This window comes from Gambusia affinis, linkage group LG11 (assembly GCF_019740435.1).
Source record: "Gambusia affinis linkage group LG11, SWU_Gaff_1.0, whole genome shotgun sequence".
NCBI lineage: Eukaryota > Metazoa > Chordata > Actinopteri > Cyprinodontiformes > Poeciliidae > Gambusia > Gambusia affinis.
The window spans coordinates 20624814-20651254 of NC_057878.1; the positions used below are offsets into that span (position 1 = coordinate 20624814).

General features: G+C 36.6%; 1 protein-coding gene across 2 annotated transcripts in view; it reads left to right on the forward strand.

Annotated features, from left to right (window-relative positions):
* Positions 1–229: 229 nt before the first annotated feature.
* The window catches only part of vwc2l (von Willebrand factor C domain containing 2 like), a 31797-nt gene continuing 5585 nt past the window's right edge, over positions 230–26441 (forward strand). Inside the window, exons 1-3 of one of the 2 annotated variants that reach the window (XM_044130866.1) lie at positions 230–1538; positions 2214–2758; positions 19967–20096. In XM_044130866.1, the coding sequence (XP_043986801.1) occupies positions 2333–2758; positions 19967–20096 (556 nt within the window). In that variant the 5' untranslated portion in view covers positions 230–1538; positions 2214–2332. The remainder of the gene's footprint in view (positions 1539–2213; positions 2759–19966; positions 20097–26441) is intronic. The other variant, XM_044130867.1, reaches the window with a different exon arrangement.

A 26441-nucleotide genomic window follows, 5' to 3' on the forward strand; every position in this document is an offset into this window, starting at 1 on the left:
AATATTAAAGTTTGAGGTTGTAAAATGGCTAAAAGTGAAACATTCAAAAGATGTGAAAACTTTTGCCGGGAGCGGTATGGAGTCAGAATGCTTTTTGCTGTGTAGGTTCCCCCTCCTGTGAGGCATTTGGAGCCACATTTTTGGAGTAGTTAAATATTCATGATTTCTCATAGGAATATTTAATTAACTGATGGTGCTCTGGGCTCTCTCTCTCTCTCTCTGTCTCTCTGTCTCTCATGTGGTTGGGCTGAACACAGTTAGGCAGTGGCCCCTATGGGTTAGCTTCTGTAAAACAAAGCCCACATTGCCGCAGAATCTTACTGTATTTTTTCTTCTTTTGCTGTGGGGGCAGAGAAAGTCTGACTCCCTTCTGTGCGATGCACGGCAGAATACAAATAGGTCGCCGTGAAAATGTGCTGCAAATTATGGGTGACTCAAGGGAACATGCTGCAGGTCATGTGTAAAGACAGGAGCAGAGATGCACACAACTGCGTGTACAAAGACATATGTATAGTAAGTACCTCATTATGAGACAAGCATGCACTGAGGCGCACCAGTTCACAGAAGCAATAGTAAACTAACACCCATCCGTAAACTGTAGCCTATACCTGCTCAATCTACCGGTTGAAATCTAGCTTTTTTATTATTAGTATCTGCTTTTTTAATTATTTTTTTATTTATTTAGTTAGTTAGTTGGGGGTTTTTTTAGCCCTTTAGGCGCTCTCCCAGAAATGTAGTGGTAGTTTTTCTGTGGTTGTGAGATGTGAGTGTTGTGACTGTGGGTGACACAGGAGGTGGATGGAGAGGAGCTGGGGGGCGCTCTGTTCTGCTCAGAGCAGGACGCAGGAGACGGTCGCTCTCCAAGGTTCTGAAAGTCGGGAGCGCTCCCTCCTCAGTCTCGCCTACTGGCGATTAATGCAAACCTCAACTGCAAAATCCTCTAATGACTGCCTTCATTCAGAAGTGCTTTGCTTTTTCCCCATTTTTTTGCATAATCTTTCGTCTTAGTCATAGTGGATTTTTGTTTTCCAATGCAACCGCTGGATGTACGCTCGCATATATGCGCAACAAGACCGACAGCCGCTGAGCAACCTGCATCATTTGGATATACTGACTATACTCTGGATTCTCAAGGAAGGCTATACGGAGGATTTTAAGCAGTTTTCTCTTTCCTTTTTTGTAGCTCTGTGCGTCCGTGCCGCATGCTGATGGACGTGAACTGCGATATTGTCTCAGAAAGGTGAGTCGGATGAGGGTAATGATGACACAGACCTACTTTTTCGTGAATGTCACCGTCTTTGCATTTGCAAAGAGCGAAGAAAAAAAGGCTGATCACTACTTGCTTTTGAACCCATAATCCACGAGGAAGGAGGTGAACAATAGTGTTACGGGGAACCTTGTGAATCTAATGGGAGATGAGAGTGAAGTTTCCAATGGGCAAGGCGACTATCTGAGATCTGTTCCAGCAATCCGTGTTCTGGATTTTCTTCACACAAAGAGGATATCAAGATTAAAATAATAATAATAAATAAACCACGGTGAGTTTGCCTTATCGCTTAAAGTGCGCCACTGCTGTCCCTGAAATCCATCTGGCATTGTAAAATACGAAGCTCTAAATGCTCAGGGATAGTTTTTCAGCCTATTTCTAACTGTTTTACTGCTTCTTTATATATATATAAAAAAACAAATAAATAAAGAGGGTGGTGGATCTTAAAATGTATGGCTGCTTAGCAGTGCTGATTTAGTTTACTATTAATGCTAACAAGAGCAAATACATTTTAAATGTGACAAATGAAACTACCTGTTGTTTATGGTCCTTTAGCCTATATAAAGTTCTCAAATTTTTTAACCTCAAATTGGTCGACCTTTTCAGAATTTGGAAAATAAAACACTCCACCCACTTCAGTAATGAATATCACAAGCCCTTTTCTCTGTTGTTCTGTTGCTGCTCTTGGACCTACATCTGCTGCTGCACAATATAACAAACCTGTTGAACAGTATACGCTGCCAGACAACCGAAACGAAACTGCTTGTCATCGTGTAAAATAATCTCTTTGACAAAACTTGTTGCAGGAAAAAAAAAAAAAAAAGTACATCGCAAGGTGAGACAGGGTTGTGAGAATGCGCAAAACAGCAGCAGTGAAATCACCACCCCATGCCATGATTATTATCTGTGTATTTATTTATTTAATTTCTTTGTTATTCCACTGCAGAACATCTCTTTCGGATACACGATGACAGACGTGATAACGATGATAGCAATGATAAAGACCTGGTCGCATCCGGAGAGAATACCCTGAGCTTAGAGATGACATCCACGCAGTCGTGTTGAATGTGGATGTTAACGCCGCGGGGAAGGATGGGCCCTCTCCTCTCGGCCGCCTCCGTCCTCCTCCTGTTTCTCCTCCTGGCCCTGAGCGTCGCGTCTCCAGCCACGGTTGGCAACCCCGAGGATTACGTCGCCGACGAGGCAGAGCGGACCGCTGCGGATAACATCGTCTTTGATGACTACAGGGGAAAAGGGTGCGTGGATGACAGCGGGTTCGTGTACAAGCTGGGGGAGCGTTTCTATCCGGGACACTCAAACTGCCCGTGCGTATGCACGGAGGACGGGCCCGTGTGCGACCAGCCCGAGTGCCCGAAACTGCACCCGAAGTGCACGAAAGTAGAGCACAATGGATGCTGCCCCGAGTGCAAGGAGGTTAAAAACTTTTGCGAGTACCGAGGGAAAACGTATAAAATCCTGGAAGAATTCAAGGTAGGCCAATATTGTTTGAGTTTGCCTGTCCTTGCACAGATCCATAAGGTAAACTGTTGCAATTTCAAGCACAGAACTTGGATGCATTTTGTTTGCGTTGATTTAAATAACTTATGCAAAGCAGATACACGGATCTGGCATAACATTATGGCCGCCTGTCTCCAACTCTGACTCATTGAGGCATGAACTCTAATGCTCCTTGAAAGTTTATTATGATACATGACACCAAGATATTAACAGCAGATGTTTTTAGTCTTGTAAGCTGAGAGGCAGAGCCTTCGTGGGTTGATCTTCTTTGACCAGGACATCCTTCAGATGCTCAATGGGATTGGGGTCTTGGGAATTCAGAGAACTTATTGCCTTTGAGGCACATTATCCCCACCATCACATAAAACTGTTTCTATTAAAGGATGTAGGCCTCCAGCATAGCTCATCATACAATAATGTAGGGATTGTCAATCTTTCCTGTCCATAGAGCAATTTCCACTCATGATCCAGCCAAATGAAATTTGCTTAGAGCTGCAAAAGTTGCATAACCAGACCACCATCAGTTAATTAAAAAAGAATAACTAGTCAATTTTTATAAAAATCCAAAATAAAACTTTTTATTTCCATTTTTAGGTTTTAAAATAAAAAATAAATAAATAAATAAATAAAAAGAGGATGAAAACATTTTCTTCTATGGTATATTTTTGGAGAAAAACATGAAAAAATTCCTTGCAGTATTAGTCTTATTCTGTTGTAGAAAATCTTTACAAATGTGTCATGAAAGAGCAAGGCAAATCTGCCAAAACCAGTATTATTACTAACACTATATTTAAAGCTATTGCTTCGTTTTTGCCATTTTGGGCACTCTTGCACCACCAACAAAGACTTTGCCTGCCTTGTCTAAGCTGAAATACTCATCAAAACAACCTACATAGATCTATAACCCTTATTATTCTCCACTGGACATGACACAAGATGAATGATGACCAACAGTTGACCCAACATCTTCAATTAAATTTTAATAAAATGTTTAGGTAGAATTTATTATCAAAATAATTGGTTAGTGCTGTTACAATTTCTTATTCAATATTATATTTGCAAACTATATATGCTAAGTGTAATGGCTAATATTCAATAATCCCCAAAATTTAATTTCTTTTAATTGTGTAATTCACATTAAAAGTAAAGAGTGATTCTGTCTCCAAACACCTAAAGACATAATTATAGTATTTAGAGGGCAGAGAGTCAAATTCCTTTCTGAATTTGTGCTACAGTGTTTTAGATCTGATTTATACAGTATCACCTGATAGGTTTACTCATTGATAAAGCTAAACTTAAATATACATATATCTGTAATGATGGCTATGGTTATTCAGATTGTATTAATTTTACTGGAAACAATAAGAATAGCCCTTGCTGAACCAGCATATCCATAATAAACAGATGAGCTATTTCTAACATAGACATGTAATACTTGTCATATTAATTTTATAACAACCACCGTGTAAAATTTTTTAATGTTTTCAGTTTACAATTTGTTCACAGAAGCCACCCAGGTGAATATGCAGACCTATAGTTCCATTCAATAAATGACACCAGAGAAGGTTAGTCATTTAAACTAAATGCATTTGTTACGGATTATCTTAAAAATGTGTATTGCTTAGCTTAGCCTTTATATACTGTAACTATATCATCAAACTTTATTTTTGGCCAAGAGCAACAACAACACTGCCACCCAGTGTGATTCCACCGTTTGTTGGACCATCATTGCCACACCGACAGATCCTAAAACAGTATTTTCATGAGCTGTTGTGTGGACACTGAGTCAGCGCTCTTGTAGCAGGTCTCTACCCATCACACTAGTGTCTCTGCAGTTGTTATGGAGCATGACAGCACTGTCTGATTAAAAATGACACCAGGGGTATGACAACTACAGTCTGTGTTTAAACTGTTGCTGCCCATGAAGAGACCTCCTAGTTTAAGCTCCCCGCAAGTGCATCCAGGCTGGGTGTGACTGAAATAAGATATGACACAACATGGCCCAAACAACAAGCTCCATAGCTAATCGCAGATTTCAGTCATGTCTGAGCAAACAAATCAGTGCTCAGAGATAAGATTAGTGCATCTATTCCAGTTCACTCAGCCCAATACAGCAAGCAGACAATGGGAATAAAACTTTTTTCCTCAACATTGTTGTAATCTGAATTCATATCATGTAATTAAGATAATTGATGACTGTTTTTCTCAACATTGTCTTGTTAATTTTCCACACAGTTTAACTTTAAAATCGTACAGTTATGACAAGTACAACATCATGCACAACTTTAAATGATTGTTTTAGTGGATAGACATGAATAGACATAATTTCCACAGATAATCAAATCTGGTGTAAAGTTTTTATACTACAAGTCAGATTAAAAGAAAGCTTTTCAACATCATGCTGTTGGCTGTCAACTCAAACAATATGTATCCTTTGTCTAGGTCTCTAAAGAGCTCAGAGAGTAAAATGGGGAAGCAGCTATTATTATCCTCTGAATGAAACTAAAGCTAAGTGAGTGCTTGTAGCATGGATATATTATTGAAGAGCATCTAACAGCTAGTGCTATTTGGGCAATGTGTTCTTTTGTTCACGTAAATTAGGGACACAAGTTCCAGCAAGGCGGATTTGTGAATATTTTATAAATATTTTAATCTCTATACAATGTTTAAAAAAAGCTTGGAAGAAATAGGGGAAAGACATTAAAATTGTGCACATACACATTTCTATATTTGATTAATAATCTGGAATAATTGTTCATTTTCTTACTGGTGTGAATGAACACACCTTGTTGATCTTTACTCCTATTCTGTCTGATATTTTAATGATAAAAGTAGCTGCAAATAAATAGGAAAGTTTTCATCCATTTTCCACATCAGCCTGAAGAATCATATTCTATTCCTCAACACAAACTGAAGTATGATGGTTAGCTACAAGAAATTGCTCTCTGATCTATTTTTGTTGTATCTTGACCTTTCCAAAACAATTTTGTTATTGCCTTTTTCTGTGACAGAACAAAGTGCATTTATTTATTTATTTATTTATTTATTTAGTTATTTATTTTATGGAGAATGATGTTTTTCTATCAGAAATATAACACTTTATTACATTGTTTTCTGGTTGTAATTCATAATGGATTAGCTTTAATTTTTGGTTGGTTGGGGGGTCTCACTCCTGTGAGCATCACAAATCACGCAGTTGCTGTTTAGTATCACACATAACATTTTGTCTGGCTTTAGCGATAAGTAGTTGTCACTCAACTAATGCTTAATGTTTGCTAAGCAGTTAATAAAAGACAATGTTCGTGAAGCTCATATAAGAAGTATAGCTGAATATCATCAGCAAAGGAATACATTTTAAAAACCAAATAGGTCTTAGTACGGAGCAATGAGGAACTCCAAAAGTACTTCTTGCAGCCACACCAAAATGCCTCACAGGCATGTAAGATGAAAACATCTTTAGATCAAACCCAGACTTCCCAACCACATCCCTCAATCTGTTTCTCATAATAAAGTTATTCTGACAGACATGTGCCAAAAGATGAGGAAAGGTCTAATAAGACCAGAACTTTGTATTTGCCAAAACCTGTCAAAATATCACTGGTAGTTTTAAGTAGCGTTTTTGCAGTGGAATGCTTTTAGCACAAAATCAAATTGCAAATGGTCATATAAATTTTACTGTAAGTAGGTGCTAAGAAGGTGAGCAACATCCTTCTCAAAAAGCTGTTGAACCACTGGATAATAGTGTTTACATCATTTCCATCGGAAAGAAGAGAATTGTCAAACATGACAAAGAACCTTTCAGAAGAGTTTTCAGTTATTAAGAAACCCTGGGTTTTTAATTTCAAGAGTATTTACTTAAAGTTAAGGTCAACAAAGAAACAATTATAATCTCTCAATTGTACATCCTACACAGATATGTTGGTAATGCTAAGGGTCAAACAAGGGAGAAGGTCCAAGCCATGACCTTTATTACATGGGTTGGCCCAGAAACATGTCAGACAAAATCAAAAGAGTCAAAGATAGATACAAATTTCAGCTGCTGATGAGGCAATGTTGAACATGTTGAACAATGAATTGTAATCCAACTTAACCATACATGACAACAAATCTGTAAAAATTTTAAAAGCACAGCAGCAGGGCCAGGAGAACGATAAAATAAGATACAATAAAATGTGTTACTTGAGCCAGCCTTAATCATTGGCAATTTGAAACAGACTAGAAGAGCCAAGGACGAGGCCTGTTTCCAAGAAAAACTCAAGAGTAACCAGCAGCAAAAACCAGGGATGCCTCCAGTCCAATAAGGAAACCTCTGATGAGGAGGCTCACCTAATCTGTACCTGGATGCCAGCCCTGCACCCGTACTTTTTACTCTTAGGAATACCCCAGGCATATTTCATGAGTAATAAGAAGTATTCAGGTGAGGAGGACAAGAAGACTAATGGGGATGAAAATGTTCCCTTATAACTCCAATTATCAAAACGTCACTCCACAGACGTTTTGATGTGGAGGAGAGAATGGTGATAAATATCAACAGCAGAGGTACTATAGTTAAAGGTTAGGGTTGAAATAATAGCATGGAATACAAAAATATTTAATTACAATCGTCCCAATCGCAGTAAGGCATTGGTAACAAAAGTGTCCAAAGAAAAGAGATTGACTGACAAGCATACTGTATTTCAACTTTGTGAGCTAATTGAAATACAGTACCCACACCCAAACTGTTCCTTCTCTGGTGCCATTCAATGTACCAAACAAGTAAATAAGGATACATTTTTTGTTGTCCAAACTTGAATGAGTAAATAGTTCTCGCAAGTGCATGGACACGTTGCTAAAAAATACTTCTTGAGTTAGCCAAGCTCACCAGAAGCACAGAAGAATATAGATTATTTTGCAAAAAATCAAAGCCTTCAAAGTCTGAACACAAAATCAAAGACTTGACTAAATATTTCTTGTACCTGAGACTGGATATAAAATTAACAGAAATAAAATCAACAGAAAAACACATGCATCATAGAGAATAAGAAAGAGCAAAGAAAAAGAATATAGCTGATAATCATGGAAAGTAGAATAGATAAACATAAAATCTCAAGGCTAAATAGCCCAAAATTTAACTTTGTTGATCAACTTTGCACTATATCTGTCACCCAAACCACATGTAGAACATTTCATAACATCTTTGACTTCATTTCAGTCAAAGATGAAATCAGGCCAAAGCTAGAAACGCTCTGGAAGATGCTCAGACATTTTTAATTAATTAAATTTTCTGTGCATTACATGGCACTGAAACAAACTGAAGCAGGCATGTGTGTGCACTCAACCTTCAGCTAAATAGGTCAGTATAAAAGCATCATTTTTCACAATGTTCTGACTTTTTATTAGCAGCCATGTGTTTTTTTTTTTTAAAGTAGGCCAGAGTTTATTTTCTGCTTTAAATTGTTTTTGATATTTTTCTTAGAAAGTATTCTGTTTCTTCTCCTAGACTATCATTGACAGTTTTACTAACAATTGTTGCACATGCCCTTCAATTGTTGACAACTTTGTCTGCTTCACTTTGAGCTCACTTTGCTAAGCAATTACTAGGTATGTCCAAAACATTTAAAATGCGTTTATTTGGTGTCATCATTCAAACACACATGCACAATATTGTCAGTTCAATTAATACTTTTCATAATTTATATTTAATTACAGTGGAAGCTGAACAAAAATTCAGTTTTAGGACAGTATGTACTTGCCTTGTTCATCACAGTGTTTCATTTGAATGATACATAATTTAATTATTCACTCAAAAACTGACTAATATCTTTTGGGTAAAATACGTAACAGATCAAGCTCTCAGTATGTTAGCTTTGGTAAATGGTGTGTGGCATCAACCTCTTTAAAATCAATGTGCCTAATCTGTACTGACTGGTGTGTTAGTGTGTCAACCCAAATCCAGCTCAGCCCTGCACTGAGACGCAAGGCTTCAGATTTTATAAGTACATAAGCCCCCCATTTTCATGTGAGATCAAGTCCATCAATAGTGCAATTCACCTCCATGTTAACCTTGACCAAGGGCCCACAGAATGAGAGAATCCTTCAACACATTAAGGGTTAAAAAAAACGTTTTTCATTGATTTCAGTTTAGATGGTATGAGGAAAATAAAGAGCAATTATGTACAATTTTTATGGTATAATACCAAAAACTGCAGCATCTTTACCCACTTTGATAAGGCAGCGTCTCTTTAGTGAAAGAAAGAAAGTCTTAGAACCCCACAGTGTTAAAGGAAAGAGCATTAGTATCTACTAAGGAGACTCCCGTTTAAGGAGTGTGAAAGGTTATGCGTAGTCAGTCTTTATTGTAACTGTTTTGCATATCATATTCGGTTTATGACACAGAGGGGTTTTTTTTCTGATTACAAACATCTAATGTTTGCAGTTGAATACTTGGAATTTGTAATAGATTTATCAGTATGTATTATTCATAAATATTATTAGGTCTAACTCTTCAGGAAATCATTTATCGTTTATTTAACCAGTGGAAAGCTAAGGGTAACCTAATTGTTGAGCAAATATATGGTTTTGCAAGTATTTTCCCTGATTAAATGTTCATTATACTGAAAAAGCTTATTTTCATGGTTGAAAATGTATAAAGTATAAAATGACTAAAAAGAAATCACAGTTTACAGTCATGTTCAACAGATTAGAGAGTTGTGTTTTTTACACTGATTTTGTCTTGCGTTCCTCTTTTGGCCTAGAGCCTCAAAATCCACTGTACTGGGGATAAAGATAAGTATGTAGTAGTGTAGTTATATATACAATAAGCATATTTTAGAAGCGTATTTGTGTGAAAAGATGAAACACTTGATGCTGTATGTGTTTTGAAGTTTTGCTTAAATTTAGCGAAACTGGTAAAATTTAGTACAACCTACATCAGCCTTGCTCTTTCACAAGATGTTTTACTTTTACCTGACTGAATTTGATCATTAGAAATGCAAGATAATACTCATCTTTTTGTGATATCTTTTTTTCTTCTTAGTTGTTCTAAGGACAACAAAGCTTTACTGCGCTTATGTAGTACTTAAAATTCAGCACATACAGTTATCAGTTGTTAAAAACAGAAGCCATATACCCACATACGAACGTGCACCCCCATCACACTTGCCAGTCGTTAGTAGCTCTTGTTTATCAAAAACATTTGTGAGAGTACATCCATAAAGGATGTAGAAATGATTGCTGAAATTGATTTTCGTCTCCAATTTGCCAGAGGCAACAATAGTGCCAATAAGAGCAAAACAATTTTGTCATAAAGAACGGTTTATTTGTTTGAAATTTTGGCACCTGTAGTCAGTATTCAGTGTTTTTGAGAGAAAATTTGTCATGTTTCAAGTCATTCTACCTCTTTCCATGCAACCATAGACAATGTAAAGTATATTTTTAAGTACACACAATGAAAGCAAGCTGTCTGACCCCTATTAACTGCATGAGTAAGCTTCCTATGACTTTGCTGTCCAGCTTAAAAGTTTGACCATTGCCATTAACATTTGCCCTCGCTGAAAGTTATTAGACCTTTTATTGCCTCGCAGCCCTGTTTCTATTTGTCTAAGTGTAGAATGGAAAGCATGACAGCCAATTCACTTTAATACCCAGCCAATAAAAGTGGGAACAACAGAAGTGTTTTTTTCACCTCAACATCTGGCAGCATGTCTAAATTTGGTGCAACTGCTCCATTTTCCTTTGTGTGTCTGGGCTTAGGCATGACTGATCCTCTTCACGGTAGACCTCATACAATAGGACTTGCTGAAAGCATCAGACGCCAGAGACTACTGACAGGAATTTTCTCCAATGTTTTATAGGCGCACAAAGTAGCGCTGATGTCGAATTCCATCTTTCATGTTCCATTTCCTATGAAGCATCTGCAGGCTTCTACCTGAGCTGTTTGACACACCAGTTTGCCAGATTAACCGACAAAGAAAATGTCACTGCTTTAAGGATGTTTGATGCATGATTTTTGAAGACCACTCCTGATATGAAAGAAAAAAATGTTTTTCTTCAAAGGGAGTGGAGTCGTTTTTTTCTTTTATAAAACACGATTAAACCTGTGGATTACTGCAGACGTATCAGGATGAAAAAAAATAAAAATAAAAAAAAACACAAGCTTTTAAAAATGTCCCTGGTGATCTTAATTAGTCCAGCTAACTTATTTCATGCCACTCTCATTCTTGCTCTAAGGAAACTCTGAGCATTTGAAATTATTTAATTCTCCTTGTAGTTGATGTAATTCAGCTAATTTTAACTTCCGTTGTCAACAATGATAAAATATGACAAGAGGAATTCACTGAATCAAACTGCTTCGCAAGATTTTCACACACATTAGCATATTGTTGAGATTCATCTCCCTTCTCGTTTGTTTGTTTGACCGACCTCCCACATCTCAAGCACAGCAGTTTTCTGCCTACACAAGAGTTTGTTCAGAAACCATGAAAAATGTTTGTGCTTAGAGGTTTGAAATATCTCTTCAAATTGAAATAAACCAGACTGCACCAGAAAAAAAAGTAGTCCTTACAATCTTAATACATGCTATGCAAAATATAAAACAGTGTTTATCTTATTTAACAGATGTAACAGCAAATTAGCCATTAGGTATTTGTATTTAGTTTTAGGTTAATTGATGGTTTCTTCAGAAGCTTGAGTTTACTCTTGTTTTGATAATGTTATAATTCTAAGTCAAATCTGGCTTAGAAATGGTTATGCAGATATTGGAATTATAAGTTGTACTTGAACACTCAAATATGCAGCAGAGATCTTTTTTTATTCTTCTTTGTCCAGTTTAGCTGGCCGCTTATGTTTTTTTTTTTTTAACAATTCAATTATGCAAATAAAGGATGTTTTTAAGGTCTTTTTTTATCCTGTCTTATAAGTGGCTAATTAAAAAAAACATGCTGTGCATTCAATTCAATTCAAAAGTACGATATCTATACCAAAAGGAAATTAAATGTTGTCGTATCTCATGTGATCCAGTTATCTTTCAAGAGTCATTGTGGATTGTGATTCTGTGGGCAGAAATGAAACCTAGTAACAGTCAGTCTTGAAAATCTGAAGAAGCCTCACTGACTATTATAAAGACTGCTGCTGTATAATAGTCACATAAGTGTCATGACATGCTATAGCTCAATTCCCGGGTAGCAGAGACACTATTATTTTACAGTAACCTGTCCAGGATGACACAATCAGATACTGGCAAACAGTCATTTTACCTTATTTACTTTTGCCACTCCTTTTTAAATCTCTCTGGCTGTATGCTTAGAAAGCCTGGGAGAGAGACTCTGGTTGTTACGATTGATGGAGGAGATGATCATAGTTCAGGAATTATTTGTACTTCAGATATGTTACTCAGCTGCTGTCAGTTGTAAAACCATGTCTTATCGCCAAAGTTGTGCACCACAAGTTTTAAAGAAAAAAATGTAAGAACTAAAATTTTTCCAGTTGCACACCATCTAAAGCCAGAGGAAATAATTGTCTAAAAGACCAATGCATCAACCAAGAAAATAAATCATGAGCCAAAGTCTACAAAAAGAACAAATCCAAACAAAGATAGCCTACTTCAAGTCAACACCATGAGTAGCACAATTCTAGAAAAAAACATTGGTCCAAATGCATAAAAATAAAGTTTATTTTAGCACGCCAGCTGAACCTGAATGCAGCAAGTACAGCTGTTGGGAAAATCCTTTCTCATCTAAAAGGATCCCTCCTCTTCTCAGCAAATTGAATGTTGCAGGTTGCCATGTGGACATCAGCTGATTTTTCTCAAGTACCAGAGATACATTCACCTCTAAGTACTGTAGTGCCAGGTGAGTTATTCAGTTAAGTGCAGAGTAAGCAATATACGATGGATGTTTAAGGATGCCTACGGCCACATAAAGTTTTGGCTCAGCCCGCCTCACGGCCCATGAAAATCCCAATGTTCCCAAAAAGCCAAGTTAATTAATATCTGGGAGTTCTACCGGTTTTATTTCAATATCATTTTTTAAAGTAGCACATAAAAATTCAGAATGTGTTCAGCTATAAAACAACTTTGTATTTGTTCAGGACCTGTGCGTACTGAACAATCAGGGCTGTACCAGATATTTTTGATTGACGGCCAATAACCAACTTGCCATTAATTCATTGTAACTTTGTTAAAATAACGTAATTTCTCTACTTTGCCAATAGTCACTGTCTTTCCTGGTTAGATATCAAAGTTTTTTTATGTCACTAAGCACAAACTTCATTCAGACAGGGAGTAAACTTTCAGGTGGTCTTAGAAAATTACTGTTCTATCCCAAAACCTCACCTGGGCAAACAACGGAAAATAAGTCCCACTCAAACTGCAGGTGTCTTATATTCGCTTTGTACTAAGTATGCTTTCAGTCTTTACAATTGATTTTGTACTATGAAGGACAAACAAAATGTAATGGCAACCAAAGGAAGCAGAAGTGAAAAGCAGTTAAGAGCTAAGGTGTTGTCACGGATTATACATAATAACTGAAATTTGATCAGACTTTTCAGTGATATGGAAAACTAATATAAAGGTACCCTAGAGTGCACAACTTATTGGCGTTTAAAAGCATGAATTGAAGGAAATCATCTGAGAAGCTAAAATAAGGAGGTGTATGGACTGGAAAATTAAAGGGAGGAGGTGTGAGACAAGAAAGACCAAAGCAAAGAATAGTAATTTCAGAAGCAATATCATCTGTGACTGACAATGATAGTGTATTTTCATTACAGTATGAGAGAGAGGACAACCGCTGCAGTCTTTAGCACTTATAGTGATTTGTTTCAAAAAGCTGTTTTCTTACAGTTCTCATTTTGATATCTGTTTTACATGTATTTCAATAAGTCTCTTGGTCTTGCTTATTTTACCTTTATATTGTCTTTTACTAAGATTAAAAATGTTTATACAGCTACAATAGTCTTAAAGATAATGTCATAACTTCAACAAAGGGAACATATTTCAATTCGAAGAGACTAAACGTCTTAACTTCTCTTTGCTTTATGTGCCACATCAAGGTTGTGGTAGGAAATACAAACTCAATGTGCAGATTAAAATGCTAAATAATTGAATTTCAAACAAGATGTTTATTTGTGAGGGGAAATAAGACTGGCATACCTCTAAAGAAAAATGAACAATGTAAAAGGATTATTTCAATTTATATTTTATTTAAAATGACATGAAGTAAATAGGAGCACTTTGTTGGCATTTCAGAAATCACACCCTTCTGGTATGTTGTTGACTAGCATTTTGCTTTTTTCACTGGTATTTTTGACAATTAATATTGGCTGATAAGCTCCAGCTCTGCAGTTGAAAGGCCCCACTTGTTATCAACAAATTCTTTAGCTTCATCCACGGATTCCTTAATCAGAAAGTCAAGATTCTGGCTCTGCCGCTCCAAAATGTGAATATTATTTCTATTCAAAAAACACAATGACAGGAAATTAAATGAAAAGTTTATATTCCTCAATTCACTGGCTGGCCGCACCCAGGCATAATGACTCTAAGACGACATGTAGAATCAAGAATCATTAATAGAACCTTAAACAAAATGAAGTAGGCAAGACATCATGTCCCAATGGCAAGAAATCCGAGAACAGATGAAAAAAAAAGTTACCAATATCTATTGGTCTGAGAAGGGTGATTCATAAGACTTTATGTCTCCAACAAACCATTATCTATAAGTAGAGAAAACAACAAGGACTCATCACAAAACTCATCACAGGAAGAGATCACAAAAGTACCAAGAAAAACATATTTAAGGCACTACAGGCCCAACTTTCCTAAGTTAAGATCAGTGCTCATTACTGGACTGGGAAACAGTGCCACCCATTAGAGTATCAAGGCAAAAATGCTCTGACCAAAAAGAACACAAAAGCCCAGCTGAGATTTTCCAAAGTAATCATCTTGATAATCCTGAAGACTTTTGGAAAAATATTCTGCAGACTGACTAATTTAAACACAATATTTCAGAGAAAAAGAACATCATACCTAAGTAAAACATGATGATGGTAGTGTGATGATCTGGGGCCACTGGTGCTTCAGAACACACAACACTTATGAATAACTAAAGAAAAACAAAATTAAAATAATATGATATACATTAAGTATAATAAATAAAATGAAAACTGTTTTGTATTTTCCAGGTAATCTACAGTACTATAAGTCACACTACTTTGAAGCCATATAACATCCAACACCACCTTCTATCTTCCAGTGGGCTTCTGGATGTCTTCTTTAGAAATGAGCTGAGTTGAAACCATGCTTACCCTGTGGTTTGGGACATCAATTTTCACCGTATGTTTGGACAACAACCACTGGTTTAGAAATGTCTGTCTTTCACACTTTATTTCTTCTTCAAACAAAATAGAGGGCTTTTAAAGTTCATATCAGTTAAAGGTCCGTGACTGACAGTTCTATAAAATAGAAAATCTCTTACCAGCCATGAAATTGGCTTGTAGTGACAGGAGTACATTTCTGTTTAGGCTGGTTTCAACAAACTGCAGACAGTATAGCATCTCCCTGTGACAGAGATGCTATCCCTTTAGTGGGAGACATTTTTTGCGCACTTTAAATTATAGTTCTATTTTTTTTTTTTCTTTGTCTGTTCATATATTCCTTTGATTTTTCTTATTTAGCCATTGAGTTCTAGCTTGTATTCTTTCCAGAGATCATGTCTATAATGGTGACCTAAACTAAAAATGGAAAAACTGTTCAAGCACTACTATCATCTAGAAATAAAATAATGGATGATTTTAAAGATAAAAATAAGAATATGGTTGTTGTATGCATTTGTATTCAGTCTTCCTAAATCATGACTTTTACGCCCGTCTCTACAAACTTATATGTCTAAGGTTGTTATTTTTGCTGTAAGGTCTACTACAGCAGTTCAAGTCATATTTCCCAAGCTTTTTACATCTTTTTTTTTTTCTCCAGCATTGTTTTTTTTATTTATTTACATCCACTTCCCCAGTAATTTTGTCCAGTTTCCTTGCTTCTGCCAAAGAAAAGTCTCCCCAGAGTGAGATATTGACACCACTGTGCCTTATGGTGGAGATGGTGTTTGGTCAATGTGTTTTGAAGTGTTCATTTTCTGTCACACCTAGCACTTTTGGTCTTATTTTACCAGAGTGCCTTCCTGTGCATGTTGCTGTGTCCCCTATATGGCTCAAAGTACTCTGCAAACAGAACTTCTAACACATTTGTTTTTACAACTGCTTTCTTCCAGCCAAACTTCTTTAAAGGCAAATTTATGGACAGATTTCCCCACCTGAGCTGTGGATGTCTGCACATCCCGGAGAGTCATCTTGCTTCTTTGATTAATATTCTCCATAGCATTTCAGTCATTTCACTTTCATATTCTGTATGTTACAATATTGTTTAAAGTTTCATTCATTTCTGTAATTAAATTTATGAAGTAAATATTTGGTAGATTAATTACACATGGACTGAGGTTTTCTGGCCCTTAAATGTTACTTATGATTTTTGTTCTTACAGCTAAGGAAACACAATATTTGAGATAAGACTTTTATATTCAGAGAAATGTATAATTTTTAATACAGAAAGGTGGGCCTAATAAAAAAGTAAGTTGAATACTTGCTTAAAGTTTGTCATTTTTAAATGTTTCAGACTGAAAAATGACAAGATGTGACAAGACATGATAAAAATAAAACAGCTCAGTGAAGACCAGTGAAGAACTGTGGCTTCACTGGTCTTCACTGCATTGAGGCTCCTTACCACTTTGAAACAAGCTACAAGACCAGATCTAAATGTCTTCAGCTTTGAGTGGCCACAGTACAAAGTATTAGCAAGAAAAAGTGAGTTGCTTGACACCGTAGAAAATCTTAGGATGCAATAGGAAGTCAAGAGTGCCGCCTGCGTTGCGAAGGGTCATCATGGGGTGAAATATGGTGGTGGGAGCCTAATGCTTGGGGGGGGTGTCAAGATTCTTACCCTATGAAATCAATTTATTTCCCAAATTCCACTTTTCCATTTTTATTTTTGTGAATTTAATTTTTTCATCTTTACCATATTTATCAACCCAAAAAAAATATGTAATCATTGCATGAAAGAATTTTTAAAATGGCTAGAGGTCAACATTTACTATTATTGTGTTTCATAAGTATAACATACTGAAATAGAGAGATATTGTTTTCCCAACAAAAAGATGATTTTAGATTTATAACTACGACCCCAGACAATACAGACATAATGCACAAGGACATAAAGAGCTAATAAAGTCTCCCTGAAACATTAAATTGCTTATTTGCATAAACCTGTGCTGTGCAGCTGTTGTTGCAGTTGCTTGCAGATTTAGTAATTTTGTGGGAGTTACAGCATCTGACATAGCTGATGATATAAACAAAATGAATAACCCATCAATCCCCAAGCACAGTGTCAGTGCTGCAACATGGTCATTTTCTTGCCAAAGGACTTCTTGTTGCCAAAGCTAGCAGCTGTTTACCCTATGATGACAGTAAATAGGAGTAAGAACAAGCCTATAATTGCAATAATTCATAGCTACACATTTAATATTCATTTATTTATTGTATTTAGCCAGGCCAGCTTGAGAATTTGCTGAACAGTGAAGTTTATTTGGCCTCAAGTGTATTTTCATACACCAGGCTTTTTTCCTCCTTTTAAGTTTATGTACAAATGTTATCTTAATTTAGTCACAATTTTCTCACTAAACCATTTTTTTTACCTTACTAATGTTTTTTACTTTACTAATTTGGAAGAGCAGCAGATTGCTGTCATGTACATTCACAGTTTATTGAAAAAAGTATTCCCTCTTGACCTTTTCCACATTTTGCCAGATTCGAACGAAATACTTAAAATGTATTTTACTGGATTTTAAGAAGTAGACCAAGACAAATATAATGGTGAAGTGGAAGAATACAGTTTTTTTTCCCTTGCTTAAGTCTACTTTTGAAAACAGGGCCTGGTTTTTTATAACACTTCACGCAATTAGCACAACACTGCAGATTATTAGCAAAATGGAAGACATTAATACAATTTCTTACAAAAACCTTATTTTTGTATCAAAACATCCAACACATCCATCATATGATTTAATCCTGTTTGATTCAGTTGAACACTCCCATATTTATCTTAAAGCTCCTTTAACATTTATACACAGAAAGTGTAAAAATAATTTAATCAACACCACATGACACCGGTTGTATAGACCAGTGGATTTATTTACCTCACAGTTTACTATAATGGCACAAAGTCCAGGAAAATATATGACAATAAGATCCACATCTATCCACCTATTTGGCCAAAATGCCTCAAAAACCTGATTTTTGAGGCATTTGATTTTTGAAATGATTTCATTAGCAAGGCAAAGTCCCTTTGGTTTGCAGCAGTCATAATGTTTATAGTCTGTTTAAAAATGTAAGAATGAAGTCAATGTTGTAAGGACCAAAGTTGGCATGACAATGGAGGAGTCCTTTCTGTGTCATGTCTGTACAAAGGGGTTATGTTACACAGGCTTCTTTGCCCTGACATAGAGACAGTAGCCCTGTGGCCAATGATATTTCTTCATTAACGTCTATGGTTTTTTGGGGGGTTTTTTAATATGTGATTTGTCTTAATACTGTCTATTGACCTGATTTGTGTGCACACATACATTTAAATAGTTAAAACGCTGCCACCAGAGTCCAATATTGTATTGGAAGTAACATTATGATTGATTTCAGTGTCAAAGCTATATAAGCGTGTTTACTAATTTGCAGAATTTTTGATCCTTGGCTGTTGGACTGTTTTAATTGCAGTGCCTCAGCAATCACGCAAAACTGCAATTATTCAGTCTATTTAAAACTTTGTACAAATAATACTCTTAAAAGCATATCATTAGCATTTAACTCTACTAGAGAATATTTAACAACTCAGTTTTTGCCATAGGTTCTCAACTGGATTTGACTGAGTCATTGTAGCACATGATTATGCCTTGATCTAAATTATTCAATTGTAGCTTTGATTGGATGTTTTGGGTTGTTCACCAGTTGGAAAGTCAACATCAGCCTCAGTCTTAAGTCTGTTGCAGTTTCTAGTTTTCACACTATTTGTTACCATCTCTTTTCCCAAATCCCCTATTCTTTTTGAACAAAGGAATTCTCACACCATTAATACTTTAATTTATACACTAAACAAACAGTATCAGGCACTTATGATGTACAAGGGAAATTATATTTTGTTGTTGTGCAAACATAAAAAAGTGGGATGCCCATATGTATTTAGCCATCTTTACTCTGACACTAAAATGAAAAATTAGTTAAACCAGTTGTTTTCATATGTCACGTAATTTCTTCTGCTTACTAGCTATGCTCTAATTTGTATTTGTTTAATTAGTAATGTGTAATTTATTCTTAGTTTAAATTCTGCTGTTCTCTGAAGGACTCAGGGCAACCTGTCAACAGGAAATTTCCTTACTGTGTCTGCAGCACTCCAAAATCCTGGCCTTGATGAAAACGTTGCCATTGTTAAAACAACATTGTCAGTTCCTTTTTGTACTCTTCCACAAATGCAGGAATAGCGAATGTTGAAGAAGGTTATGTGGTCAGATGACAACAGAACTACCTACAAAATGCAATGTGTGGTGAAAAACTAATACACATTGCCCTGAAAACATAATCCCTAAAAATGAAATGTGGTGGTGGCATTATAATGCAATAAAAATACTCTATTCCTAGATACTCATTTCCTAGAGGTTGTTTCACCTCATGTACAATAAAAAGCTAGAATTTCTAAAATGCAAAAATGCGATGGGGTGACCCATTGAACATTTTTCAACAGAGCAGAAACTCTGTTCATCCAAAATGACATTTTTAAAATTATACTAAGTTTGTTGAAAATAGATTATTGACTATCAATTGTGTTATGCCAGACAACCAAATCTTATTTCAAGGCACTGCTTCACTCTGATTTCTACAGTTGCAGTAAGGAGTAACACAAAAACTGAGACACAAAAAATAGTTGTTTTTCCAGGGCTGAGCAAAAGAATTATAAATTTGAGTATTTTTTTCTTAATTTATCATTTGCCTTTCAGAATGTTGAAAACAACTTTTGTTTTAATTGTAGCAGACACTCATGCATGCAAAAAACACATTCATTAAGGTAAAAACCAAATGAATCATCTGACCCAGATTTCTTCTCTCTTCCTCTCTCCACAGCCGTCACCCTGTGAATGGTGCCGCTGTGAACCAAATAACGAGGTACACTGTGTGGTGTCCGACTGCGCTGTCCCAGAGTGTGTCAACCCTGTTTATGAGCCGGAGCAGTGCTGTCCCATCTGTAAACATGGTAAACATTCATCTTAACATTCTCAGGAAATCGGCGTGCATTAGATTTCTTTAGAGTTATTAGGTTTTCAATAAACCACTGAGAGCAAGTTTAGCTACAGTGTCACCAGATGATTTTATGCCCTTAGAAGATGAGGACGTAATTGATGTTTCATATATTAAAATTATTACCTTTAGCCCACAAGACACTAATGAGCAGTACTAGTTTTAATTATAAATGACACACTAAGCAAAGTAAACATTAGCCTATTGATTAAAGGCGATGGTACGAAGGACTAATGGGTCCTTGGAGGGCTTTTTATCTGCAAGCGCCCAGGCACCCTTGTCACATACAACCAATCTCTAAATTAGAATTATAGGATTCCAATGGTTCATTGACTATTTGCAAGGCGAGGTGGGCGGCTTCCCTTAGCAAGTTCCAATTCCTCAGGGACAGATGGAACTTTATGACTAAAGTCAAGCTGTTGGAAACATCACACGCAAAGGGCACTTTGGGTAATATCAAATTCATAGCCTGAACACAATGCTGCATTCATAAAGAGAATGCATTGAAAACTAAAATACATGCAGGTGCATTTGAAAACCGATTCTTCCGTAGTAGTTGACCTGCTTTTCATCAAGACAGTGCACATTTCCTTTTACACTAAATCTTTTGTTTATGTCCTTTGTATATAGCAATAATCCAACACATCTTTTCTCACACAAAAACACCTACAGTAACAAGGCTGCCGAAGCTGCTTGAGGAGATCTAATTCAGCCTGACAGCACACAATGACACCCTTGGCATTTCAGGGAGGGCCTGCTGTTTGCAGGTGCCCCAAGGGTGTTTGGTCAGACTCTGGGATACACATAAATCGCAATACAAGTGGAAGGCTTGGGGATGTGAAGAGAGGACAAAGAGGGGGTGATGTTTAGCTTTCACTTCTGGGCAGAGAACAAACAAGTGGGATGAAGACAAGCTTGAGTCAAACCACCTGTCAGGGTGAGGCATGCATTTTACTAAATAATTACACTGCTGTGCAAAAGAGCTCAGTAAGCATTTTTTAAAATTATTTATTTATTTGGCAGAGTGGAGCAAGATGTTCTTGTATTATATTTTCCTTTTTTGCTGTTCTGAGAAATATCTATGCATTATATACTATAGAAGATTTTTACCGAGACCAGAGTCTGAAATTTTCAATTAAATGTAAAAGTATTTTTCAATTAAATGTTTGCTTGTCAAAATGTTACTCTTGGCTTTGGAAGAGGCAAGAGCAGTTATTGTATTGTCATAATACAATAACATGTAACTATACATGAAAAAGAAATGAAAGTAAAAATGTATAACATTATCTAATGGCTTTTGAACATAGAACATAGAAAGCAATTAACACTTGGTGAGACTGATGTGTGATGCTCCTTTCCGCACCATAACTGCCCACATATTTTATTATTTTTTTATTTTTTTGCTAAGGTTGATATTTCAAAACATGCAACTTTGACTTTTTTGTAAGTTATGGAAAGGTGTTGTGCTTTTTTTAGCCAGTTGACTAGCATTGGACAAATGGAAATGTGAGAAGTGCAGCCCAGGATTGTGCTTCAAATAACCATAGAAAAGACTGGTCTCATTTGCGCTATTTTCTGGTACTCTGCGTTGTACAATTTTCACTGTTATTTATTTATTTATTTATTTATTTGCCTTTTTAGAAGCCTGTAGATATCATCAACATTCAGACATGGGTCCTTTAAAGAAAAGAAACAACAACTGATAAGACACAGCGGTGGGTCTAAGATTCATCCTTGTGGGACTCCTCTGCTAATAATGATGCCAAATAATTAGAAACAACTAGATTCAGAAAAAAAAAAATGCTTCCCATCATATTTTCAGTGAGACACAAATAATAAATAATGTTATAAAACAACATGTTTTATAACATCTATTTAATCACATACATCAATATAATACTGAAATCAGCCCAAAGCAGAAATGTCAAACCATGGGTTGTTTAGGAAATGAATGTTACTATATCAAAGTCATTATAACAAATTTTTTAATGGATATGATGGTTAATGTGGCAGTACTTGGCAGCCTCACAGAACTCACTTGCATATATTTATATTGTAGCTAGGTGAATAAACTCTGCTTTTAATGATGAAAACTTATAATGGGTAGTTGGCATGGACCCAATTGCTCCATCGGTTGTGGGAGATGAGGACGGGGGGGCAGGGGGGGGTCAGCTGTCACAGAAAAGCTCTTAGTGTTGTGAGGCAATGGAGGAAAGAGACTGTATTCAAGCTAGACTCCAGAGGTGATATCGGTCAAAGATAACAATCCGTAAAACAATGAGAACAGAATTTGCTAACAGAACAGACTATACAATGCAAAACATATAAAAAATAACCTGTAAAAACCAGGAACTTTATTTACCCTCAGCGAGTAAAGGACAGAACCAGGGCAGGTGTGACAGTTAGCAAATTGGAACAAATTAGGTGTGAAGGGGGAGCACGAAGCAAGAGCAACATGAAAGAAAAGCAGGGAACATGCAATAAAAATGAAGAGCAATGATAAAAAAAAGTTTAAAAAAATAAATTAAAGGATTTCACCAAAACAGATCTGGACAAAACACAATTATTCTAACACATTTACAAGAATTAATAAAACCTGGGGGGCGGTAACCACAACATGCAAAACAAATACAGTTCCTCTACCTTTAACAAAAGAAGATTAGATGTTGGTATTAGTAAATATTAGAACAAGAGGCAGGGTATTACCCTATTTGGATTGCTGTAATCCCACTTTATCTTTAATTTATAAAACAATAGACCCATGCCTGTAGGTCTCACTGTATTGACATGGCTTTGATTATTAAGATGGAGAGTTTGAGCTCATCTATTATGGTTTTCTTTGTTAAAAAAATATAACTTATAATTGTATAAAATGTAATATGAATTCAATAGTAGTATGGATGTGGATATTCAGCAAACATGTCAGGTAAATATGCAATTATTCTGTCCTCACAAATTGTCATCAACTGATGAGCACTTAAGACCAGGGATCAAACATCCTTTGTGGAGGAAAACAGGAAGCTGAAACTGTGTTCTTGTGTCCCTAAGCCTGTCTGGCTGTAAAATGTTAACACTTGGCAGCAGCACTGGTCACACTCCTCCCACATCAACCTCAACTGAGTTTGTCCTGTAACCTGTGCCAGCTGTCTAGAGGTAGATCAATGGGAGTTAAGACTTGGCAAGCACTTTTAGTGTCTCCTCTAAGCTCACATCAAAGGGACCTTTACCAGGTCAACATCCTCTACCCAACCACCGAATAAGATTGAAATTATCTATGCTAAGGCATATGAGGAAGATGAGAACTCCTGGTAGACATTGTGTTCTTTTGGCTTACTGTTCAGGGATATTTGCTTTTTTTCCACCTACTTTTTGCAAATATTACTTTAGTTTGAGGGAAAATATATTTCTTAAACTAACTATTTAAAAACATTTAGAAGAAAGTACAAACACAAAACTAGGACTACTAAGACTAAACGCCTTGAAGTTTATTTGTGGCTATCATTATGTAGTGGATCTTGTGTTTTCAGGGCACCAAAGCTGACTCTAACCTGTGGGTCAAGATTATTTTAAAGTAGTAGTGCCATGTATTACCCAGACACATACTGGGTATGTGTCTGGGTATGTGTCTGCCACTTTATAGCACTATCAAGTAACTATGTTATGTTGCTGTGAATAACAAACCTGACAAAAGAAATTTGACATCTTAAAATTCCCTCTGTATCTTTAAGAAACTCTGACACTCTCTGACACATCCTTAAGCACGTCATCACAGCACTTCTCATTATGTTGTTTACAACTTCTTAGGAGCGTTTGTCTTAGAAATAGTTTGTATGATAAGTTCAGCAGACTCTTAGTTCTACCAGGTGTTTGCTAATTGCTGCTGCCACTAGTCTGGTGGAGTTGTGTGGAGGAGTCACAGGAAGCGGCGCTCTGTGAGACAGAAGCTCAGCTGGAGGCTGCAGCCCCAAGGAGGAGCGTTACAGAAATAGACATCCCTAAATAGCTGCCAAGGGAGATTCAAGAATTCATGAAGCATGCAAGACAAGAATCAAAGCACAGAAATGTTTCTGAAGAGGGAATAACATTATAACATGATATAAAGCTCCAAAAAGTTTATTTTACATAATATCTTGCCTTTAAATTTGCACTTGATTTTAAAGATTATTTATTCACTTCGATTTTTGAACTTATGGTTAGGGCAGAACTATAATGAGGCCTGATTAATTGCAAATATTTTTTTTTTTTTTAAGTTAATTAGTATCATAGTTTTTATACCACAGCTGCAAATAGACTGACCACTTTGTTAGGTATACCTTTTTAACGGCTTGTCAACATAATTAGTGAGTCAGCCAATCATGGCACTTCAACTCAATGCATTTTGCTGGTGCCAGATGACTGGTCAGAGTTTTTAGAAAATGCCAATCTACAGGGATATTTATGCACAGGGATCGCTGAGTTTACAGAAAATGACCCACAAAATAGAAACAAAATAGCATCAAGTGAGCTGCAGTTTTAGTTATCAATTATGTCAGAGGAGAATAAACAGATTCCAGGTTCCAGATGATAGAAAGGTAAAAACTTCTTAAAGAACCACTCCTTAGAGCTAAGGTCTGCAGTTCACCATTTCTGAATCCCATGATGTGTTAAACCTTAAAGCAGATGGGCTGCAGTAGCAGCAAAAGATAACACCGGGTGCCTTCCTGTTTGCTAACCTGAGGAAACTGAGGGCCCAATTCACTCAAGCCCATCAGAATTGAACAACAGATTGGAAAAAAAAAATGTTTCAAAGTTCAACTAGTCTTGATTTTGTTAGGGTCAGAGTTTGGCCAAAGACATGAAAGCACTGATCCACCCTGCCTTGTGAACACTGTGATGGTGGGGAATATTTTCTTGGCACACTTTAGGCTCCTTAGTATTAACTGAGCATTTTTTAAGAACCAGAGACTCCCTAAGTACTGCTGCTGGCCATGTTTATGTTCAAAGCTTACCCATATTCCAAAGACTTCAGGAGTATCATACACAATGTCTCAGAGGTAAAAAAAACAAAAAAAAAACTCATTTCATGAGTATGAAATGAGTCACCTCCACAGTCACCACAAAGAATATTTCTGACATCTGGTTTAATGTAAACTAGAACTAATTAAGACACTTCTGACGTTAAAGTGGGGTCCAACATGGTATTAGCAAGATGCAGCTAATAAAGTCGCTGGTGAGTGAAAATCTTTTTGTTTTTCTAAAATGGTTGAAATGTTCTCCTCCAATTTCCAGACATGTGGCAGGTACACGGACAGGAGCCATGTAACTTTTCCAGCTGACAGCCATTTACACCTCTCACATTAGATTAACTCACACTAAATCAGTTTTATACGGACACTAAAATGACTACTGGCCCTGAAAGAGACTCTGTCTTCAAGAGTTATGATGACACATTTTGTTTTTTATAACAAGTTGTAGAGGAGTCTTCAGTCATGCAGGTTGTACAGAGCTGAATGCTGAGAGCAATCTCAAGTGATTGTCACGCCAATTGAGCTGTTGATAACTTTGCTTAAATGAGTAAAACTAGGCAAAGTCTGCATATCTTCTACTTATTTTGTCTCAGGAGGGATGGGGAGAGATACCTTAAGTTCTCCTTTAGGAAAGGAAAAAAATAAAACAAATAAGAAAACTGCTCGGTTTTTACCTGAAACATCATGGAGGTCGCAGCAGATTTAGCTTAAAATAAAACATTGTAATCTATAAACAGTATCTGCCTTTGTACCAGCTCAGATTACCAAATACATGGGAATGATGTGTGTTCCAGAGGCACACAAGCAAGCACAAGCACATTTTAAAAAGGAATCCTATCAACAAGATGGAATCCACAAAGGTAAATCCTACTGAGCTTTAAGGATAAATCAGATGTCAAAATTAATCTGAGTACTTTATTGCCTTGCAAGTCTGTTCTTGCATTTGTAGGAGAAATAAAAAGAAAACTATAAGGAGTTCTGTGGCTCTTTCATACAGAAGTGAAGTGATTAACACCAACCCTCCCTCTGCCCTCTCAAAGCAGCTTTCTCTCTCTTCCTCTGCCTCTCTTTGTGCACTCCAGCCTCTCAGTGCTGCCAAGCCAGCGCCTGGCAGGCTCCTCTGCTCGTGGCGCATTAGGATGCAAAACGCTCCATGTCGAGGGAGAAGGGGAGACTAACAAAAGCGCTTTAGTGTTGCAAAAACAAGCCCATCGGTGCGTGCCTGTGAAAAGATCTGTGCGTCTGCTCTGACTCCCCTAACTCCCCCCAGTTCTCTGCATCACTCCACCACCCCT